Here is an 18,900-nt window from a genome sequence, read left to right as displayed (position 1 = left end):
TGAACAGGTACATGAATAGGTAATGTTTACAGGGCTGTGGGCAAATGCAGGCAAATGGGCCTAGTTTAGTTTGGAGAAACTTTTCGGCATGGACTAGTTGGACCAAAGGGTCTGTTTTTATGCTGCTTGACTCTATGACTCAAAAAAAATCTGATCACCAGTCAGATCCTACTATCTCTGATCACCAGTCAGATCAGTCTCGGAAGGATGATTGAAACTATATGCAAGTATAAGAAAGCGACCAAAATGTACAGAACTGCATCAACAGTCCGAAGAAATATTGTAGCAAACAACCTTTAAATATTTTATGATTCCTATAAATTAATAGTGAGACTAGTTTTTTGTGCATTTAATACAACATTTGCAAGGTTAGGAGACTCTGCATTGGCTAAAGCATGAAGTTTGGGAATAGCAGTACTGACATACATGGTGATAAACGTCACAGTCTCCATGTTCTGCATGGTCCTGCTGACCATTAGGTGCACACACGCAAACCTCTTTGAAAATATGACATCCAGTGCACTTCTCGCCCAAAATGTGTTGATGCTTGGTGGAAGCTACTTTTGACCATTTGGAAACTTTCCATTTGCCAAAGTTCAGGTGCCACATTGCCCAAATTAGCTTTTTGTCTTTTTATTACTTGCACCTACAATATCTAACCATTCCAAACTTAATGAACTTGAAGAAGTTTGCATCAAATGACAGTGAAAATGAAGACACCAGTTTGCCTTTGTTTTAACTTTTAATGGGACCAAAGCTTGAGTTATTTAGCAAAATTAGATTTAACCAAACTCTTTAAATTGAAGCCCCTTTTATGTAAAAACAGTTGTTGAATGCCAACCACTAAAAAAGACTTTTTAAATAAAATTTAGTTTTAAGAAACTGTATACATCATTTGAAACAAACTTGTAGACAGTAATTTAAATTATACAATAACATGCAATTTCGGTATGTACAGATGACAACGCCTGGAGCAACCCAAATTAGAGACTCAATTTTTTATGGTTATTTACAGTTTTCATACATCAAAATTTGTTTATTATACAATACTGAGAGAGCACAGGGGGAACAGCCAAACATTCACTCCTCTACAAAGACAATTATGTACAGGTACTCAACACTCATTAATTCATACAATTTGTTCAGAACCATGTGTTCATGAAAACCCACTGAGCAACTGGAGTTTAAACTGACAGGAAAGACTCCAAACAGTTCAGAGAATGTACACAGAAAAGTACAGTTTAGATTCCAACCTCAAGGAGCTGAACATCAACAGCATCAGTTTTTTTTAAAGTAAATTGAGTCACAGTTTTGGCTAAAATAACAGCATAAACCAGCAACATTTACTGTATGGTAATGGGTTCATAGATCATAGAATCCCTACAGTGTGAAAACAGGCCCTTCAACCCAACAAGTCCACACCAACCCTCAGGGCATCCCACCCAGACCCATCCCCCTATAACTCACCTAATCTACACATACCTGAGTACAATGGGCAATTTAGCATGGCCAATCCACCTAGCCTCCACATCTTTGGACTGTGGGAGGAAACCGGAGCACCCGGAGGAAACCCATGCAGACACAAGGAGAATGTGCAAACATTCAGACAGCAACCCAAGGAATCGAACCTGTGTTCCTGGCGCTGTGAGGCAGCAATGCTACCCACTGAGCCACCATGCTGCTGGTTGATGGGTAATTACAGCTTTAAAACAGAACCTTGATGTGAATGGAACCTTTCCATTCTTTGTAATTCTATGAGGGTAGAGTTTCCCTTTCATTATGCGTAAGGAATAATAGAAAAATTAGAATAAATCTTTAAGTTTGTCTTAATTTTAAAATCCTGACTTTAGCCGAGTTAGGTACAGATTAAGATTAAAGGCCTCTAACTGATACAGTCACCGCATCTGGGGTCAAAGGCAAAACTGGCACAACGTACAGGATAAGGTTGTTAGAATAACTAAGCATGTATAGCTGGCTGCTGTACTTCATATTAGAAAACATTCCATCCAGAGCAGAGATATATGGTAGCTGTGACCCTGTCATAAGTGTTCCTTGGACTTGTACATATTCATATATATACTTCACTATGTATACATGAATGTCTCATTTGATTTACACCACAATTCAATTCTTTCGTATACAAAATTATGCACTTAATATGGGCAAAAGTAAAGTGTCTTCCTTGAAAAGTGCAGCTTATATAATACAAATTGATGTCATCAGGTAACTGTGGACACAGGCCTTTTCTTTCACCAGCCTACATTCAGCCTTTTCTCAAGCTAAAGGAGCACTCACTGGTTTCTCCTATGACCAGGCTATTAAACTTGCATTAAGCTGTAAATTGTTCAACTGCCTAGGGTAAAATTTGCCTCCAAACTGTGAAAATAGAATCAGATTGAATATTAAATGGTGCAGCCTCTGTAACCTTAACAGTGTTATAAATCAATAATTACTCTTATCCAGCTTTTTAAAATTAGTAACTTGTAAGTATTTATTCTGCTCAACCAGCAAGTTGTATTCATAGAGAAGCTCCTTACATACATGAAGTTCCAAAACATATAATCTGTGTGCTGAAGAAACTCCTTCATTTACCAGTCCAGGACTATCTTCAGGGGTAATTTGTGTTCCATCAATCAGAACATGGTTAGGTGTATTACAGCTTATTACATAAACATTTATTTCAATTGCTACCTATTTATTTTTATGTAGCATATATTTATCATAAAAGATATAGCCCCTTCCAGCAAACCTGATGAACCTGCAACCAATGCTTGATAAACTGATGCAATTTAGCCAACTATACCTACATATGCAAGCTGGCTGAGTTTGGGTCCAAAGAATGGTAGTATGGTAAAAGTTCAGTAACATTAACAGCAGAGAAACTTGGCATTCCTTTAGAGAAATAACTGTACTGTGTTGTCTCAGCTCCATCACACATACTGATTTAGATTTCATCCTTTTGAATCATCTCGTGCAATTAACAATGGGAGATAGTGCTGAATAATGGTATTAGAAGTCAGCAGCTTACGGGTGTGGCACTTCTGATCTGGAGCAACACAGTAACTCCTGAAGGTCAGCAGATTAGTAGACAACTGGAAAATATGCATTGCTGTAAATATCTGATACACAAAGGTAATTAAGAAGAGTTCTGCCCTGGAGGGTTTAGTGGGCACTTGTACAGCCCTAGCACTTCTGGTTTTTGTAAGACTCCATGGTTATACACAATAAACAGCTAGGGCCTATGAAACCTGAAAGGAATGCAACAAATATTTATTAGATGGCACTTATTTAGGATGTGAAGACATTCCAGTCAATATGTTGTAAGATGGAAACCCATACCTTGTTAGGTGCCTACTTAATTCATGCACTTCCATTTCAGTGCTTTTGAATTCATTCAATTCCTTACGAATAGCAGCCTGAAATTTAAAAGGCATTGGAATTGTTAGAGAAATACTGGACTTTATATTTCCTCCTTTTCTATGTTATGTATTCTATCTGATGTACCTACTTATTTTTCCTGTTCATTTCTGACGTGAGATCAGAAAGCAATTCTTTGTACAAATGGTAGTGAAACTTTAGAATTCTCATCCCTCAAGAAACTGTTGAAGCTCAGCTAATTCAAACTTCAAAAACTGAAACAATAGATTCTGTTCGAAAAAATTCTCAATACCTGTGCTATTCCTATATTTCTGAATGTTTGACCATAATATCTTACTTTGTCAGCAGCTGTTAGCCTTGTCCATGGCTTGTCTGCACGTCTGTCATAATCCTGGGCCTCAGCTACCTCCACATAGTCACTGAAACGGATAAGGATTTTTCTCTCTCTCAGTTCCTCCACTGTAGGTCTTTGGCTAAGCTAGAAGAAAATGACCACTGATATTGTAGATTTATAAGACAACGTAGGTAACATGTTTGCAATCTTTTGAATTACTAGTGGATAGACGTAGTTCATTTAAGACACACAATGGACATCATTAGTCACTTCCAATCGCATAGAGTAATTTACAGATGATTTTACCAACACATGAAGAAACAGGTCACATTTATGTGCAGCCATTTTGACTCATAAATTTTAAACTCAAATGATGGCATCAGTGCAAGTCAGATATTCAAGTACACTTCCCACTATGAGGAATCTATTGAGTAGTGTGCATTTGATTGACCTTTTTACTGCTGTCGAAAATGGTTCCTGCTAACAGCATAGACTAATAACAACTTTCCAATATTTCTGAACGTTTGTCTTTGCTATTTACATTGTCAGCAGTGGTTAGCATTACTGTGTCCTTATTTTGGTTTGTTTCTGGTCTTAAAGGCTGGTGTGCTACCCATTGCTTATTGTACTTCATCTCAGATAGCACAATTTTACCAACATGCTCTACATGCCACGTATTTGTGAAGTTTATGATTTAGAGAAGGGAAGAGAACTTAGGAGGCAAACATTATCTTTAGAAGGATTTTTTTAAAAAAGGTGTCCAATCCTCCTCGTTACACCTTTCCTTCTGTATTCCACCAATGCATTGCAATAATGATAAACAATGATAAACTAGTCCACCAGCTCTCAAACAGATGTCACTAAATCAATTAGACTTTATTGGCATGTTTGTCTTATTTAAAGAATCTTTCTTACATTCATAGTGCCCTGCCTCATAGCCCCGCAGTTGCTGAAACCTTCATCAATTCTTTTATTACATCAAGACTCAAGTGTATCTCCTATGAACTTGAAGTGATGTAAATTATTGTACTGTCTTATCCTAAGTTGGACCAATCCCCACACTGACCTACAATATATTCCAGTCTGGCACACCTTAGTTTGAAAATCCTCATTCTCCTTTTTAAAAAAAAAATCTATGACCCTGTCCCTCCTTATCTTGTAACCACCTCCAAATCTCATACATCAGCTTGGATCTGATCAGCCAAGTGTTCCACCTTCAACATATTTTGAAGAAGAGAATTTGGAATATGTTGGAAACACATTGACAGCCATGCCCCATAAAAGGCCACATTTGATGAGAAGATCCAAGACAAGATCAGTGACACTAATTCAACCTTCTGTAAAAAGAGTTCTACAAATCAATAAATTTCCTGGTGTTCAGAATAGTTGTCTTCACAACGCTATTGTACTGTAGTGGCATCTGGATTGTGTATCAATATACATAACAGTTCTAGAGAAATTACATCAGCAATGTCTCCTCCGGGTTCAGTGCGCTGACTGTTGAATAAAACACTAATGTCCCTCTTGAAGACAGGTGTACAAAGCATTCAGGCAAAATTGATTCGTAAAATGTATCTTGTATCCCTTGTAAATGGATTTGGATGGACTGGACTGGACTGTGTTTAGACACAAACAAACAAACTCCTAGGCCAGATCCAAATCACTGAACACTCAAATGATAAATGCTCAGAATGACAGAGGAAGTGTTTCAAGGATACTCTGAAATTGCCCTTGAAATATGTACCATTGACCTTAATGGCTGGGAATAAAGACAACATGTCTATCAAGCACACTTCATGTCACAATTTTTGACTGAAAAGGAGAGTATTAGTTCAGAGAAGAAAATAAAACAAATCCTGCATTCAATATCCAAGTACCCAACTGGATATCCTGTCTCGTGTGCCCAAATGTGCACCCAGAATTTGCCTGTTCAGTCACTTTTATCAGTCAATGCATGGATTATAAGAAGAGGGGGGTTATGTTGGAGCTGTACAGAACTTTTGTTAGCCCACAGCTAGAGTACAGTGTGCGGTTCTGGTCCCTGCATGACAGAAAGGATGTGATTGCACTGAAGGGGGTGCATTGGAGATTCACCAAGATGTTGCCTGGATGGAGCATCTTAACTATGAAGAGATGTTGGATAAGCTCAGTTGTTTTCTTTGGAGCAAAGAAGGATGAGAGGGGACTTGATAAAAGTGTGTACGATTAGGAGGGAAATGGACAGGGTGGAAAGAAAAACAGCTCTTTCCTTTAATAACAAGGGAGCACCCTTTTAAGGCAAAAGACAGAAGGTTGAGAGGGGTGTTGAGGAACAATCTTTTCATCCAGAGGTTGGTGGGGTCTGGAATACATTGTCTGTGAGGGCAATAAAAACAGGTTACCTCACAACCTTTAATATGCTTGGATGAGCACTTAAAATGTTGTGACATTCAAGGCTATAGGCCAAGTGCTGGAAAGTGGCACTTATGTAGATCTAGTGTAGTTTTGGCAGTACTGACTTGATGGGTTGAAGGGCCTGTTCTGTAGTATAGAATTCTATGATTAAGAGCCACAGAAGAAATCCATGATAAAGATTACATGTCATATGCAAATTGAGGAACAGACAATGACGACAATTGCTTTGGGAAAAATGGCTTTTCTTTTATAGGGCACTAGCACCAGCTGTGAAAGAGAAGCTGTACAAAGAAGCTTCACTTGAACTGTGCTGGCACCGGGATCCTGGTGAATTGTCTAACTAGGGTGGTAGAAAGGGATTTAAACTAAATACAGAGGAGATTTAGAACGTTAACAAGAGAGGACAAGGCAACTGGGGTAAAGATAACCAGACTGTGATAGTAAGAGACAGAGTATACAAACATAAGAGTGCACCAGGAAATAAGCTTGAGTAAGGAAATGGTTAAAAAAAAGTTATCACCTGAATGTCTATCTTGTTATGTAGTCATGTGCAAAAATGATAGCACATATATAAATGAAAAGGTATGATATAACTATTATAGAGGCATAGTTCCTTTGTGACCAAGGCTGGAACAAAAATATTTGAGAATGGAAAAGGACGTGTGGGTAGCTTTGTCAATAAAGGATTATGTTACCTCAGAAGTGAGAAATTATCTTTGCTCAGAAGATCAAGACTTAGAATCAGCTTTAGTAGGATAAGAAATAGGTGAGAAAGTCACTGGTAGACAAGTTTAAAGGACTTCTACCAGTTACATGATAGAAGAGACAATAAATTAGAAAATAATAAAAGGGCTTGTAAGAAAGGTACAGTGTTGATCATGAGAGATTTTAATCTTATTGTAGGTTGAAGAAATCAAATTGACAAAGGTAGTCTTGAGGATGGGTGCAGGGTGTATTCAAACATAGAACAATACATTCTGGAACTAACTAGGAAAAGAGTACAGTCTATTTTTGGCTTGTTAATGTGTTATGAGACAGGATCGCATAATAATTTCACAGTAAAGGATCATCAAGGGTAGAATGTTGGGGTGAGGGTGAAGGGTGGGCAGTTGAGTTAGCTCAGTTGACTAGATGGCATAAAATAATGCCAACATCTGGGTGTCAATCACCATTTCAACTGGAGTAGCCCACATCCTTTCATTCCCTCCATGGTAAGGTCACAGCATAAGCCTTGGATTGACAATCTTCAAATAATCAAGGATGGAGAAGCAGGAGGCAAAGGTCATCATAACATGACATAATTTCACATTCAGTTTGAGGTTGACAAACCTGAATCTGATTCTGAGGGATAGGATTTACATGTATTTGGAAAGGGAAGGACTGTTTAGGGATAGTCAACATAGCTTTATGCATGGGAAATCATGTCTCACCAACTTGATTTGAGTTTTTTTTAGACATGACAAAGAAGATTGACGAAGACAGTGTGGTGGACATTGTCTAAATAGACTTCAGCAAAGCAATCCACAAGGTTCCACATAGTAGACTGGTTAGCAAGGCTAGATCACATGGAATACAGGAAGCGCTAGCCATTCGGATACAAAATTGGCTCGAAAGTAGGAGACAAAGGGTGGTAGTGGAGGGTGGCTTTTCAGCCTGGAGGCCTGTGACCAGCGGTGTACAGCAAGGATTGGGACTGGGTCATCTACTTTTTGTCATTTATATAAATAATTCGGATGTGAATATAGAAGGTATAGTTAGTGAGTTTGCATATGACACCAAAACTGCTGGTGTAGTGGACAGCAAAGAAAGTTACCTCAGAGTACAACTTTGATCAATAGGGCTGAGGAATGGCAGATGGAATTTAATTTAGATAAATGTAAGGTGCTGCATTTTGGTAAGGCAAATCAGGGCAGGACTTATGCACTTAATGGTAAGGTCCTGGAGAGTGTGGCCAAACAAAGAGACCTTGGGGTGCAGGTTCATAGTTCCTTGAAAGTGGAGTCAAAGGTAGGCAAGGTAGTGAAGAAGGTGCTTAGTACGTTTGCCTTTCTTGATCAGTGCATTGAGTATAGGAGTTGGGAGGTCATGTTACGGCTGTACAGGACATTACACCAAAACTGGCCTAACCACTGTTCAATTCTGGTCTCCCTGCTATAGAAAAGCTGTTGTGAAACTTGAAAGAGTTCAAAAAGATTTACAAGGATGTTGCCAGGGTTGGAGGGTTTGAGGTATAGGAAGAGGCTGAATATGCTGGGGCTATTTTCCCTGGAGCGTCAGAGGCTCAGAAGTGCCTTTAGGAGTTTTTGAAATCATGAGGAGCATGGATAGGGTGAATAGCCAATGTCTTTTCACTAAAGTTCCAAAACTAGAGGGCATAGGTTTAAGGTGAGAGGGGAAAGATTTAAAAGGGATCTAGGGGGCAATGTTTTCATGCAGAGGCTAGTGCGTGTATGGAATGAGCTGGCAGAGGAGGTGGTGGAGATGGTACAATCACAACATTTAAAAGCATTCTGGATGGGTATATGAATAGAAAGAATAGCAATATATGGGCCAAGTGGGACTAGATTAATTTAGGATATCTGGTCAGCATGGACAACTTGGACCAAAGTGACTGTTTCTGTGCTGTGCATGTCCAACAGTCTATGACTCAGTTCCTGATCTCATTACAGTCTTGGTTCATACATGGACAAAAGAGCCAAATTTCAAAGGGAAGGTGAAAGTGGTCATGTTGACATCAAGGCTGCATTTGAATAATTGTGGCATTCAGGAGCTCTAGCAAAGTAGAGTAAATGGGAATCAGGGAGGGTGGGGAGGAACTCTCTGCTGGTTGGAGTCATGCTTAGCATAAAGGAAGATGGTTGTAGTTGGAAGAAGTCAGTCATCTTACTTCCTGGACATGTCTTCAGGTGTTCCTCAGGGTGGTTTTCTAGGTACAACCACCTTCAGCTGCTTCATCAATGTCCTTTCTGAAATTACTCCACAGAGGCCAGTATCCTGTCACCAAGTCATCCTTTATTTTCACATGGAGAGTCCTTGACATTGATCCAGCTTCCTTGGAGCCAGCTCTCAGAATGAACAGGATATCTAACAGATTAACAGCCCCAATCAGGAAACTCATGTTCTATCATGTTCACCTGGCTGACCTTTATACAATCACTACACTTTCCTCCATAACGGGATGTTCAATGATGATAGCACAATGTTCAGCGCTAGTTGAGAATCAGATACTGAAGCAGACCTTGTCCGAACGCATCCAATGTGTGTCCAAATGGACAATACCCAGGCTAGGGCTGACAAGTGGCAAGTAAGATTCATGTCATAGAAGTACCAGGCAATAATCATACTCAAGAAGAGAGAAGCTAATCTGCCCCTTGATATTCAATGACATTACTGCCCCTGAAACTCTGACTATCCTAGGGGTTACCATTGATCAGATGCTGGTCTGGCCGTATATATATAAATACTATGGCTATGAAAGAAGGTTGGAGGCTTGGAATCCTGCAGCAAGTAATTCACCTTATGACTCTCCAGTATCTGTCCACTATCTACAAGGCACAAGTCAGGATTGTGATGGAATATTCACTTGCCTAGATGAGTTCAACAAAATGCAAGAAACATGATACCATCCAAGACAAAGCCACAACTGATTGGACCACATCTATAAATATTCACACCCTCCACCACAGAAGCTCAGTAGCAGAAATGTGCACCATCCATAAGATGCATACAGCAATTCACCAAGACTCCTACTACCATCTAGAAGTACAAGGGCAGCAGATATATGGGAACATTGCTGCCTGCAAGCTCCCCTCCAACACACTCATTAAGCTGCTTGGAAAAATATTGCTGCTTCTTCCATTGTCCTAGATCAAAATCTTGGAACACCTGCCCTAACAGCATTGTGGGTGTACCTACACTAAATGGACTGCAGCAACTCCAGAAGGCAGTTCACCACCACCAAGGGGAGCTGGAGATGGGCAATAAATGCTAGCTTGATCAATAAAGCCCACATTCCAAGAATAAAGAAAAGCTGACAACACAATGCTGTCTTTAACAGTCTATAGAAACTGTTACGATTTGTTAGTATATTTTTGACACAGAATTGGATTTTTACATTCTCAGAGCAAAACTATGAAATGGCTATAGGATTATTTTTAAAAAAGTAAATAAAAATAGCAACTCTGCTATCAGTGCTGGGGAAAGCGTGCTACAAAATCTCACTGATGCGAAGAAAGCAGTCATATTTTGTATGCTTTGAGCACATACCATATTAATACTTAAGTACTATGAGTTCAAGATCAGGGCTCAGCAGGACAGGAGACTACTGATCAGTACGTGTCTACACTGATACATCTAGACAAATCCTAACAGTTTGGACACTTGAAACATGACCTCATGAACGATAGGATTGTCATTTTGTCTGCTCCTATTTTGTTTCCTTTCTCTTTCCAGGTTTTGGTCTCACTTCAATGTTTCTCTTGTTATTGCTTTTTGATGGCCCCCATTCATCATTCCACCCTTCATATCTTCTCTAATACTATTTTCTTTACTCACTTGCCCTCTTGCATTGCTACTCCTTTTATTATTTAATCTCTCCGATCTCCTGCCCTATCACCAATCTTCCAGTTTGTTCCATTCTCTCCTTTCACTTCAAACTGTATTGCATTTCAAACTTTTCTCAATTCTGATATTAGATCATTGGCTCTGTTTCCCCTCACCATTAATGGAGTACTGCATATTTCCAGCATTTTGAAAACCTGAAATTAATGGAATTCAAATTGTTACTTTAGCCTGAGTGTTGAAAGCAAAGAGAAAGGGTGTAAAAATTAAAGAAAAATTTCAGTCAATAGTGTTCAGTGGAAAATCAGCCTTCTTGTTAAAAATACTTTTGTGTCACTGCCATTCCTTATGCACCATCTGATCCAAATCAAATCCTTACCTTTCGTGTCAGCCGTCTTTTAATTTCTCTCTTTTCCTCCTCTTCTTCCTGTTCATTTTTTGCTAAACATAGATATCAATACATTATCTTCAACATACACAAAATACATTTGCTGAATTACTGGAAAAGGTATCTGAATGCAAGTGACTAGTTCAATCTCGTGAGTAGACTGTCTGTTGCCTTCTGCCCACTCAACCTCAGTGCAAATATATCAGCAGTGGGGATAGAGTCAGGACACATGTCCACCAGTGGGCAATTGATGCTTACTTGAGGGCTGCATCTCACACTGCTGGGAATTAACCAGTGGGCGGCGGGGTGGAGGTGGGGGGGGAAGAATCCCTCCTTAATGAGCCCCCATGCTCAAAGAGTGAAACATCTGTGATGAGATGTACCTTTAAAAGGGATTTGTTCTGAAAGGCTTCTCTTTAAGAGGCATATTGTAAACTTGGCGACAAGGAGTCTACTTCAGCTTTGGGGATTTGTTTAAGTTAAACAAAAGAAGCATGGGTAGCTGGAGTCAGGCCCACACAGACTCACGGTTTTAGTTTTGTTTTCAGTTGGGATTTTTGGAATTGAAACTGTTAGATATAGCTACCTCTCTGCTGCTGCAAAAAGCTCAAGTTCTGTCTCTGCTGCTAGATTCATTCTTCCATTTTTTTTTTTATTCTCCTGGATTGCAGAAGATAGCAAGTGAGGGAAATTTGCTTTGCAGAATTTGCCTTTGCCAAGTGTGTGTTTATGGGATGTTGCTATCTTAGAACAGTTGATGAGTAGTAGTTAAATAATATATTATTTTGATAAGTATTTCAATAGAATTAAAGTTCATTCAATTGTTTTGTTTGTATTTTAACTGTGGAGTAAGAATAAAGTGTGGTTTGCTTAAAGCCTAGTACTTTAACCAATTGAATGACATCCAGAATGCAGAACCTTACACTTGCTTCTGAGTAAGATAAAAGCCTAGACCCTTACTATCTCCTTCATTTGTTTTGAAGGGATTTCATCTAGTTCATGACACATCACCTCCTCAATATTTTAACCCAACTAGGATGCCCACATTCATTCATCCCTGACCTCTCAAACCTCAACATCACTCCAGCCCCTCTCTGGATGGCCTCAGAGGACGACCTCTGATTAGCTGACAGCTGTGCGGTGGGACTTCATAATCCAAAGAGGAGTGGGGGATTGTTAAAGTGTTGTGCTCAAACTGGAGCAGCCGGGGCAACCTCAGCGTGTTCTACCAGACCTATTAGCTGAGAGGGCGGGATCCAGAACCTCATATTTCAACCCATGATGTGCAAGTCAAATGGGAATCGAAGAATAGCAATCTCTCCTTTTCAAGATTACGATCTACAAATGTATTTACATTCCCAACATTTCCTGCTATCTAATGAGCATCTGACAGAAAATGGCAGAATGTCACTTTGTGCTTAGGCGAGCACCGTTGTTGGCTTGATCTTTCAAAAACTAACATATCCATTCCAAGGTGTTGCCACAGGCTGGACAGAGTAAGTCTATATACATTTGAGTTGAGAAGAATTAAAAAAGTGATCCTTTTAAGAATAAAAGGTGGCACAGTGATTAGCACTGCTGCCTCACAGCGCCAAGGACCCGGGTTCAATTCCAGCTTTGGGTGACTGCTTACGCAAAGTTTGTACGTTCTCCCCATGTCTGCATGTGTTTCAGTCAGGTGCTCCGGTTTCCTCCCACAATCCAAAAATGAGCAGGTTAGGTCGATTGGCTGTGCTAAATTGCTCCATAGTATCCAGGGATAGGCAGGCTAGATGGATTAACCATGGTAAATGTGAGGTAGGGTAGGGGGAATAGGATGCTCTTCAGAGGGTCAGTGTAGAATCAATGGGCTGAATGGCCTGTATCTGCACTGTTGGGATTCTATGAAACATGCAAAGTCCTGAAGAGACTCTGATTTAAGGTAGAGGTGAGACGGTTTTCTCTCAGACAATTGAGTCTGTGAAATTCTCTTCCCCAAAGAACTGTGCAGCCAGTGAATTAAATATTTTTCAGGGCAATTTATAGATTCTTAGTTGATAAGGATGTTGCAAAGGTTGTTGTGGGTAGTCAGGAAGTTCAATACGAACATACAGAGTAGGAGCATAAACAGACAACTTGGCCACTTGAGCTACCTCCATGGTTGATCTGCTTGTGTTTTTGAATTCCACATTCCAACTATAACTCTTGATTCTCCTGCCTAGTGAGAATTTATTCACCTCTGTCTTAAAGGTATTCAATTACTGCCCCCACCACCTTCTGAAGCAGCAAGTTAAAGTTGTATTGCCCTCTAGAGAAAAGAATCCTTGTGAGCTCTGTCCTGAAAGGACTAATCTTAAAATAGTGCCCCCCTAGTCTGGGCTCACCCACAACAGGAAGCATCCTTTCCATGTCTACTTCGTCAAGACCATTCAGTATCTTATATATTCCAATGAAGTCATGCCTCACTCTTTTAAACTCCAGCAAGTCAAGCCTGTCTACCCTATCTTCATAAAACAGCCCACTCATTCCAGGTATCAATCTAGAAAACATCCTCTGAAAGACTTCCAATACATTTACATCTTTTCGTAAATGAAGAGAGCAAAAATGCACACAGTATTTGAGATATGGTCTCACTAAGTTTTTTTGTATATATGAGACACAACACCCGTACTTTTAAGTTCAATTCCTCTTGCAACAAAGCATGGTACCACACTGGACTTTTTGATTGCATAGAGACAAAAACTAGGACCATGAGTAGCCCTTACAATCGTTCAAGCCTCCTCTGTGATTCAATATGGTCAGGACTGATTCGCCATCTCAATGCCATATTTTCAGTTTTTCTCCATACCTTTTGTTGCCTTTAATATCTTAAAATTTATGGTGCATTGATAGTATCCCTACCCCTTGACTGGGAGGCTCCAGTGCAAGTCTCTAAGTAGCAAGGCTACTTAGAAAAAAAAGGTTAAATTTAAAAAAAATGAACACTCAGCGATCTGGCCTCCTCAGCTTTTGATGGCTGTGAAATACACAGGTTGAGCACCAAATAGCTTACCCTGTATCCTGAGACTGTGACTTCTGGTTTAGACTCCCCAACCAGGCAAAACATCTTCCCTGCATCTAGTCTGTGCATCCTCTTAGAAGTTCTTATGTTTCAGTCAGATCCCCTTTCAATCTTCTAAACTCTAGTGAACACAGGCCCAATAGCACCAATCTCTCCTCATATGGCAGTCTTGTCATTCCCTGGGTATCAGCCTGGTGCTGTACCTGCATACTAACTTTTCATGACTCATGTTCCAGGACAACTAAATCTCACTGTACCTTGGAATTCTGTCATCATTCTTTATTTAATTAATACTCTGCTTTTTATTTTTCCTGCCCATTTAACTAATCAGCCCATGATACAAAATGAGAGGCTGAATGGTTTGCTTCTACTCCTAATATGACAATTGAGACATGGACAGTCTATGCATACTCAAATTCCAGATAACAGAATTACTTATAAGTCATGCAGAGCAATGTCAAATCTATGACTGTAAGTTAGCTTTGTAGTGCAGCTGGTGCTTGTGTTAGGAAAGACCAAAATTTCAAAACTGTCAGCTGGATTGCTTCTGGTATAATCCATAAAGTGCTTCCTGGCTGGAAGTGAGAGTGTGCTTTCATTCAAATTGAAGCCAGGTGAATGGATGGATCAAAAACAGTTGCAAAACTGAGTTAGTGCCCAATTTGTCTTGTTGCAGCCTTGCTGCATGCTAGCATCCTCGCTGCATGCTAGCATCCTCTTTCAATCAGTATAAAGAAACCGCACCAAATCCCTTCCCTCCACTGGTACAATTTAAAAAGGATCACCATTCAACTTTTAGGTGAGGTGTTTTTGATTGTCTTTTGTTGCCACAGTGAGTATTGTTTTTGCAGGAGTTCACAAGATCTTTAGCTTCACATTGAAGTGGGGCAGGACTTCGTCAAGGAGTTCAAGAAAGTTGGAAGGTCTTCAGCAAACATAAAAGTTTGCATTTCTACACACTTTCATGGCATCCCAAAGCACTTTATTGCCAACATAGTGTGCAATCACACATGTAATATAGGAATCATGGCCGCCAATTGTGCACAGCAAGCTCCCACAAATATTTTTATATTTAATTCCTAACTCAGAAAAAAGAATCTATTAAATGTGCTACAGAGAAAGACTTTTCTTCAGGGACAGGGAGACTGGGGTTGCAATTCTTCTACAGCTGCAGCAGAAGTTGGAGTTGGAGCAGAGGCAACAGAGAGGGCAGATTTGTGCACAGGGAGGAAGAAGGCTCTCAATAGCAGATCATATTCAACAAGGATCTTCTTCATGGAGCAATTTTCTGATCTCCAGCTCTACAGTGTCCGTGGGGGGTTACATTTCAAGGAGGTAAAAGTGTCCATAATTAAAGATAGCATGATTAAGCACACTACAAGTTTTCACTAATCAAAGCCAACACACTCTTGTAAATGTAACTCATGGCCGATGAAGCTGGCTGAAGCTTTTGAAGAGGTTACTAAAGTAACCGACAGAGGAATGTCTGCACTTCTCATTTATGCTGTCTTGCAGAAGCCATTTAATAAAATCCCTCAGAGGACTGGTAATTAAAATTGAAGCTCGTGGAAGTGAAGGCAAATTATTGATTTTGTTAGGAAATTAGCAAAATGGAAGACAGAATAGGGATAAAGTCTAACTGGCAGAATGGGATGGGTGGTGCCCCACAAGGATCTGTGTTAGGGTCTCAATTACTCACTGTATGAACTAACCACTTAGATGGGATAGAAAACCACATTATCCAATTTGTCAATGACACAGAGGAGGATGGTATTGTAAACTATGCAGATTTAAGCATTAAATTACATTTTACGGATTAAATGAGTGGTCAAAACTGTACCAAATGGATTTCAAACTAGGCAAATGTAAAGGTCATCCACTTTATATCTAAAAGACTTTCTAAATGTTGAAAAGATTGAGATTCAGAAACTTGGGAGTTCAGGTATATAGATCATTAAAATGGCATCAACATTCACAAGTATCCAAGAAATCTAACAGAATGTTGATTTTTATGGAGGTGGAATACAAAAGGGTAAAAGCCAGTGACAAACTAAAAGTCTTCCTTTTTGTGCTTGCAAGTAAAGATGTCATGCAACACTAAACAGACAGCCTAGACTGGTAGATGGATGCTGGACCTCCATGTCCTCACCCATATGGAGAGGATGCAAATAAATTGGCATGGCCAATTGGGGAATTGTACAAATGCTTATGAAGAAATGAGGATGCCTACCCAAATGAACGAGAGAATGAGTACAGGTGCATTCAGTTCACAGAGGGCCAGGATCTTGTGGGCCATGGGAAGATGAAGGGCTGTAATATCACAGGGAGCTCGGTCTTACATGGGGAAGCCCTTGATTCCCAGTATCCATCCCTGAAGGTGAGTGGGGATATGGTCAAAAGAGGTACAACATCTGGAACTGTCAAGGTATATGCAGGTCGTGCTTGCTTCCCAAGAACCATGCACATGCTTGAAGGATGTATTTTTTCCAGACTAAATTGGATATTGTGGAATGTTCCTGTTGATGAAGCTGGCTGGTCCCCAGGAATCTTGATACGCATATGTGCAGTTGATAACATCCTGCATCCGAGGGAATCAGCAGACCTTGCAGCCTTTCCAGGTCCAATTGGTAATGCTGTGTTGAATAAGGCATTCCTTCATGCACTAAGAGGCCACAGACTGACAAATACTCTCAATGAATCCCAGGACAATGTGGAGTTGTGAAGGGTGAGATCTACAATAATCTCCATGACAACTGGTACCGGGTGTCAACTGAAACTAGTGGGTCTTGGCTAACGTTGCAGTATGGAATAGAAATTAATGACAGTCTCCCTCGGAATCCCTACAGTGTGGAAGCAGGCGATTCAGCCAGGCCCATCTGCCCCACCCCCCACCACCCGATCCATACAATCCTGCATTCCTCATGGCTAATCCACCTAACCTGCACACCTTTGGACTGTAGGAGGAAAATGGAGAACCTGAAGGAAATCCACACAGACCTGGTGTTAATGTACAAACTCCACACAATCAGACGTCCAAGGGTAGAAGCTAATTCCAGTCCCTGGCACAGTGAGGCAGCTGTGCTAACCAATGAGCCACTGTATCACCCTTAAATATTTGTTTGTTTCTCTTTATCACACAATAGGTACTTTCTAATCCACCTGTTCAGAGATGTTATGACACACCTCTGGAGCAGGTTGGTCTCCCTGCAGAGTTTCAGTCTTCACTGACACTGTCACTTGGACATTTCAAGGAAGTTCAGATTTCAGCAGTACACTCTGCTGGGGATAGGCTCTTGTGTACATGGCTGTTAGTGTGCCTCTTTGTGCCCTTCTTTGGTATGTTCACCTCAAGAATGGTGATCGTGCAGCTCATGAGGATGCTGAAGTGTCCTTGCTGGAGCATTACCCTTGGAGCATTATGACCATGACTAGGAATTTTCCTCTGAACACGGCTGAGACCTGTTGGATTTTAGTTCTCTCTGGGCATCTGCTATTTTTTTTCAAACTGGTTGGTTACTTAAGTAAAGATGACTTGATAACAAGGCTTGCTCCTTGCACCACAGTTTTAACTATTTGCACTTTACTTTTGCAGGCCTGGTCCACCCACAGAGGCTTAGCCCATTCACAGAAACAGTCCATTCACAAAAGCACAGCTGACCCATGGAGGCTCAGTCCAGACACAATGTGAAAAAGAATCCACAGTACCACTGGCTGTGGCCCAGCCAGCTTAGAGTCAGTGTCTGGTTATATTGGTCAGCCAGGGCTTTCCTGATTGGCCCTGGTTAACACCCCGATCAAGGATTTCATAGTCAACAAGATCCAACTGGCTCCAATCGTGACATCCCTGCACCCACCCCCCCAACCCCCTAATCCCCAAGGTCGGGGCTGTAGGCTTGGTCCTTCTCTTGTAGCTTTCCTTGCGATGTTTCCGCCCCAGGTGTGGCTCCTCGGACTCGGACTCTGACATGGGCAGCACGTACCGGACCATAGCCCATCTTTTGCAACCTGAGCATTTTCGGAGAGTTTCCTCCTCTTCTTCCAGCAGTGACAGTGTTGAGGCTGCATCCGTCTTGGACTCAGATTTCCTTGACACTAGACAGCGGGAGAGCACCTACGGTTTCTGTCGGGCCTTCAGGCTGTTCTGAGGGGCCAGCTATGTTTTGCTGCTGCCCAGTTTGTGAGGTAACAGCTTTCAGGTGATCCATGTGTTTGTTCAGGACTGTATCACCTACCCAAATTTTGTAAGTCATGGGACCTGACCTCGTGTCAACCTCGCCTCGTATCCATACAGGGCCATTCCCACGGTTCCCGCACCAAACTTCATCCCCGATTAATGTGTCTCTCTCACTTACAGGAGGCATGTGGCTGGCATTGGGGTTCCTGCTGCCATTTCACCCTCACCCACAGGTCTGGAAATATCAGGTTTAATCTCCCCATCAGCAACTCCACTGGAGCTATCCCTGCTGTTGAGAGAGAGGTGGTCCTATAACTGAACAGGAACTGGGACACTTTGGTATCAAGTGACACTGTAGGCTGCTTCTTTAAGCCTGCCTTCAATGTTTGAACTGCTCTTACTGCCAGAACCATCAGATGATGAATGGTTTGGAGCTGTGCTGAATGCCTGAATGCCATTCGACTTCAAGAAGTACTCAACATCCCTGCTGGTAAATGATGTTCCATTGTCCATGAACAATACTTTCGGGAGTCCGTGTATCGCGAATGATGCTCGCGGCTTCTCAATTGTCATCCCCGAGTTTGCTGAATGGATGTTGTGCATGTCTAACTACTTTGAATAGGCGTCCACAA

General features: G+C 40.9%; 1 protein-coding gene across 1 annotated transcript in view; it reads right to left on the bottom strand.

Annotated features, from left to right (window-relative positions):
* Positions 1-1,507: 1,507 nt before the first annotated feature.
* LOC109934509 (phosphatase and actin regulator 1-like) overlaps positions 1,508-18,900 on the bottom strand; it is a 254,101-nt gene continuing 236,708 nt past the window's right edge. Inside the window, exons 10-13 of the mRNA XM_048613033.1 lie at positions 11,046-11,107; positions 3,716-3,856; positions 3,340-3,416; positions 1,508-3,248 (exon numbers count right to left, since the gene is read on the bottom strand). Of these exons, the coding sequence (XP_048468990.1) occupies positions 3,233-3,248; positions 3,340-3,416; positions 3,716-3,856; positions 11,046-11,107 (296 nt within the window). The 3' untranslated portion in view covers positions 1,508-3,232. The remainder of the gene's footprint in view (positions 3,249-3,339; positions 3,417-3,715; positions 3,857-11,045; positions 11,108-18,900) is intronic.

This window comes from Rhincodon typus, chromosome 2, assembly GCF_021869965.1.
Source record: "Rhincodon typus isolate 14 chromosome 2, sRhiTyp1.1, whole genome shotgun sequence".
NCBI lineage: Eukaryota > Metazoa > Chordata > Chondrichthyes > Orectolobiformes > Rhincodontidae > Rhincodon > Rhincodon typus.
The sequence above is the reverse complement of the archived record's forward strand: the minus strand, read 5'-3'. Positions and strand labels throughout refer to the sequence as shown.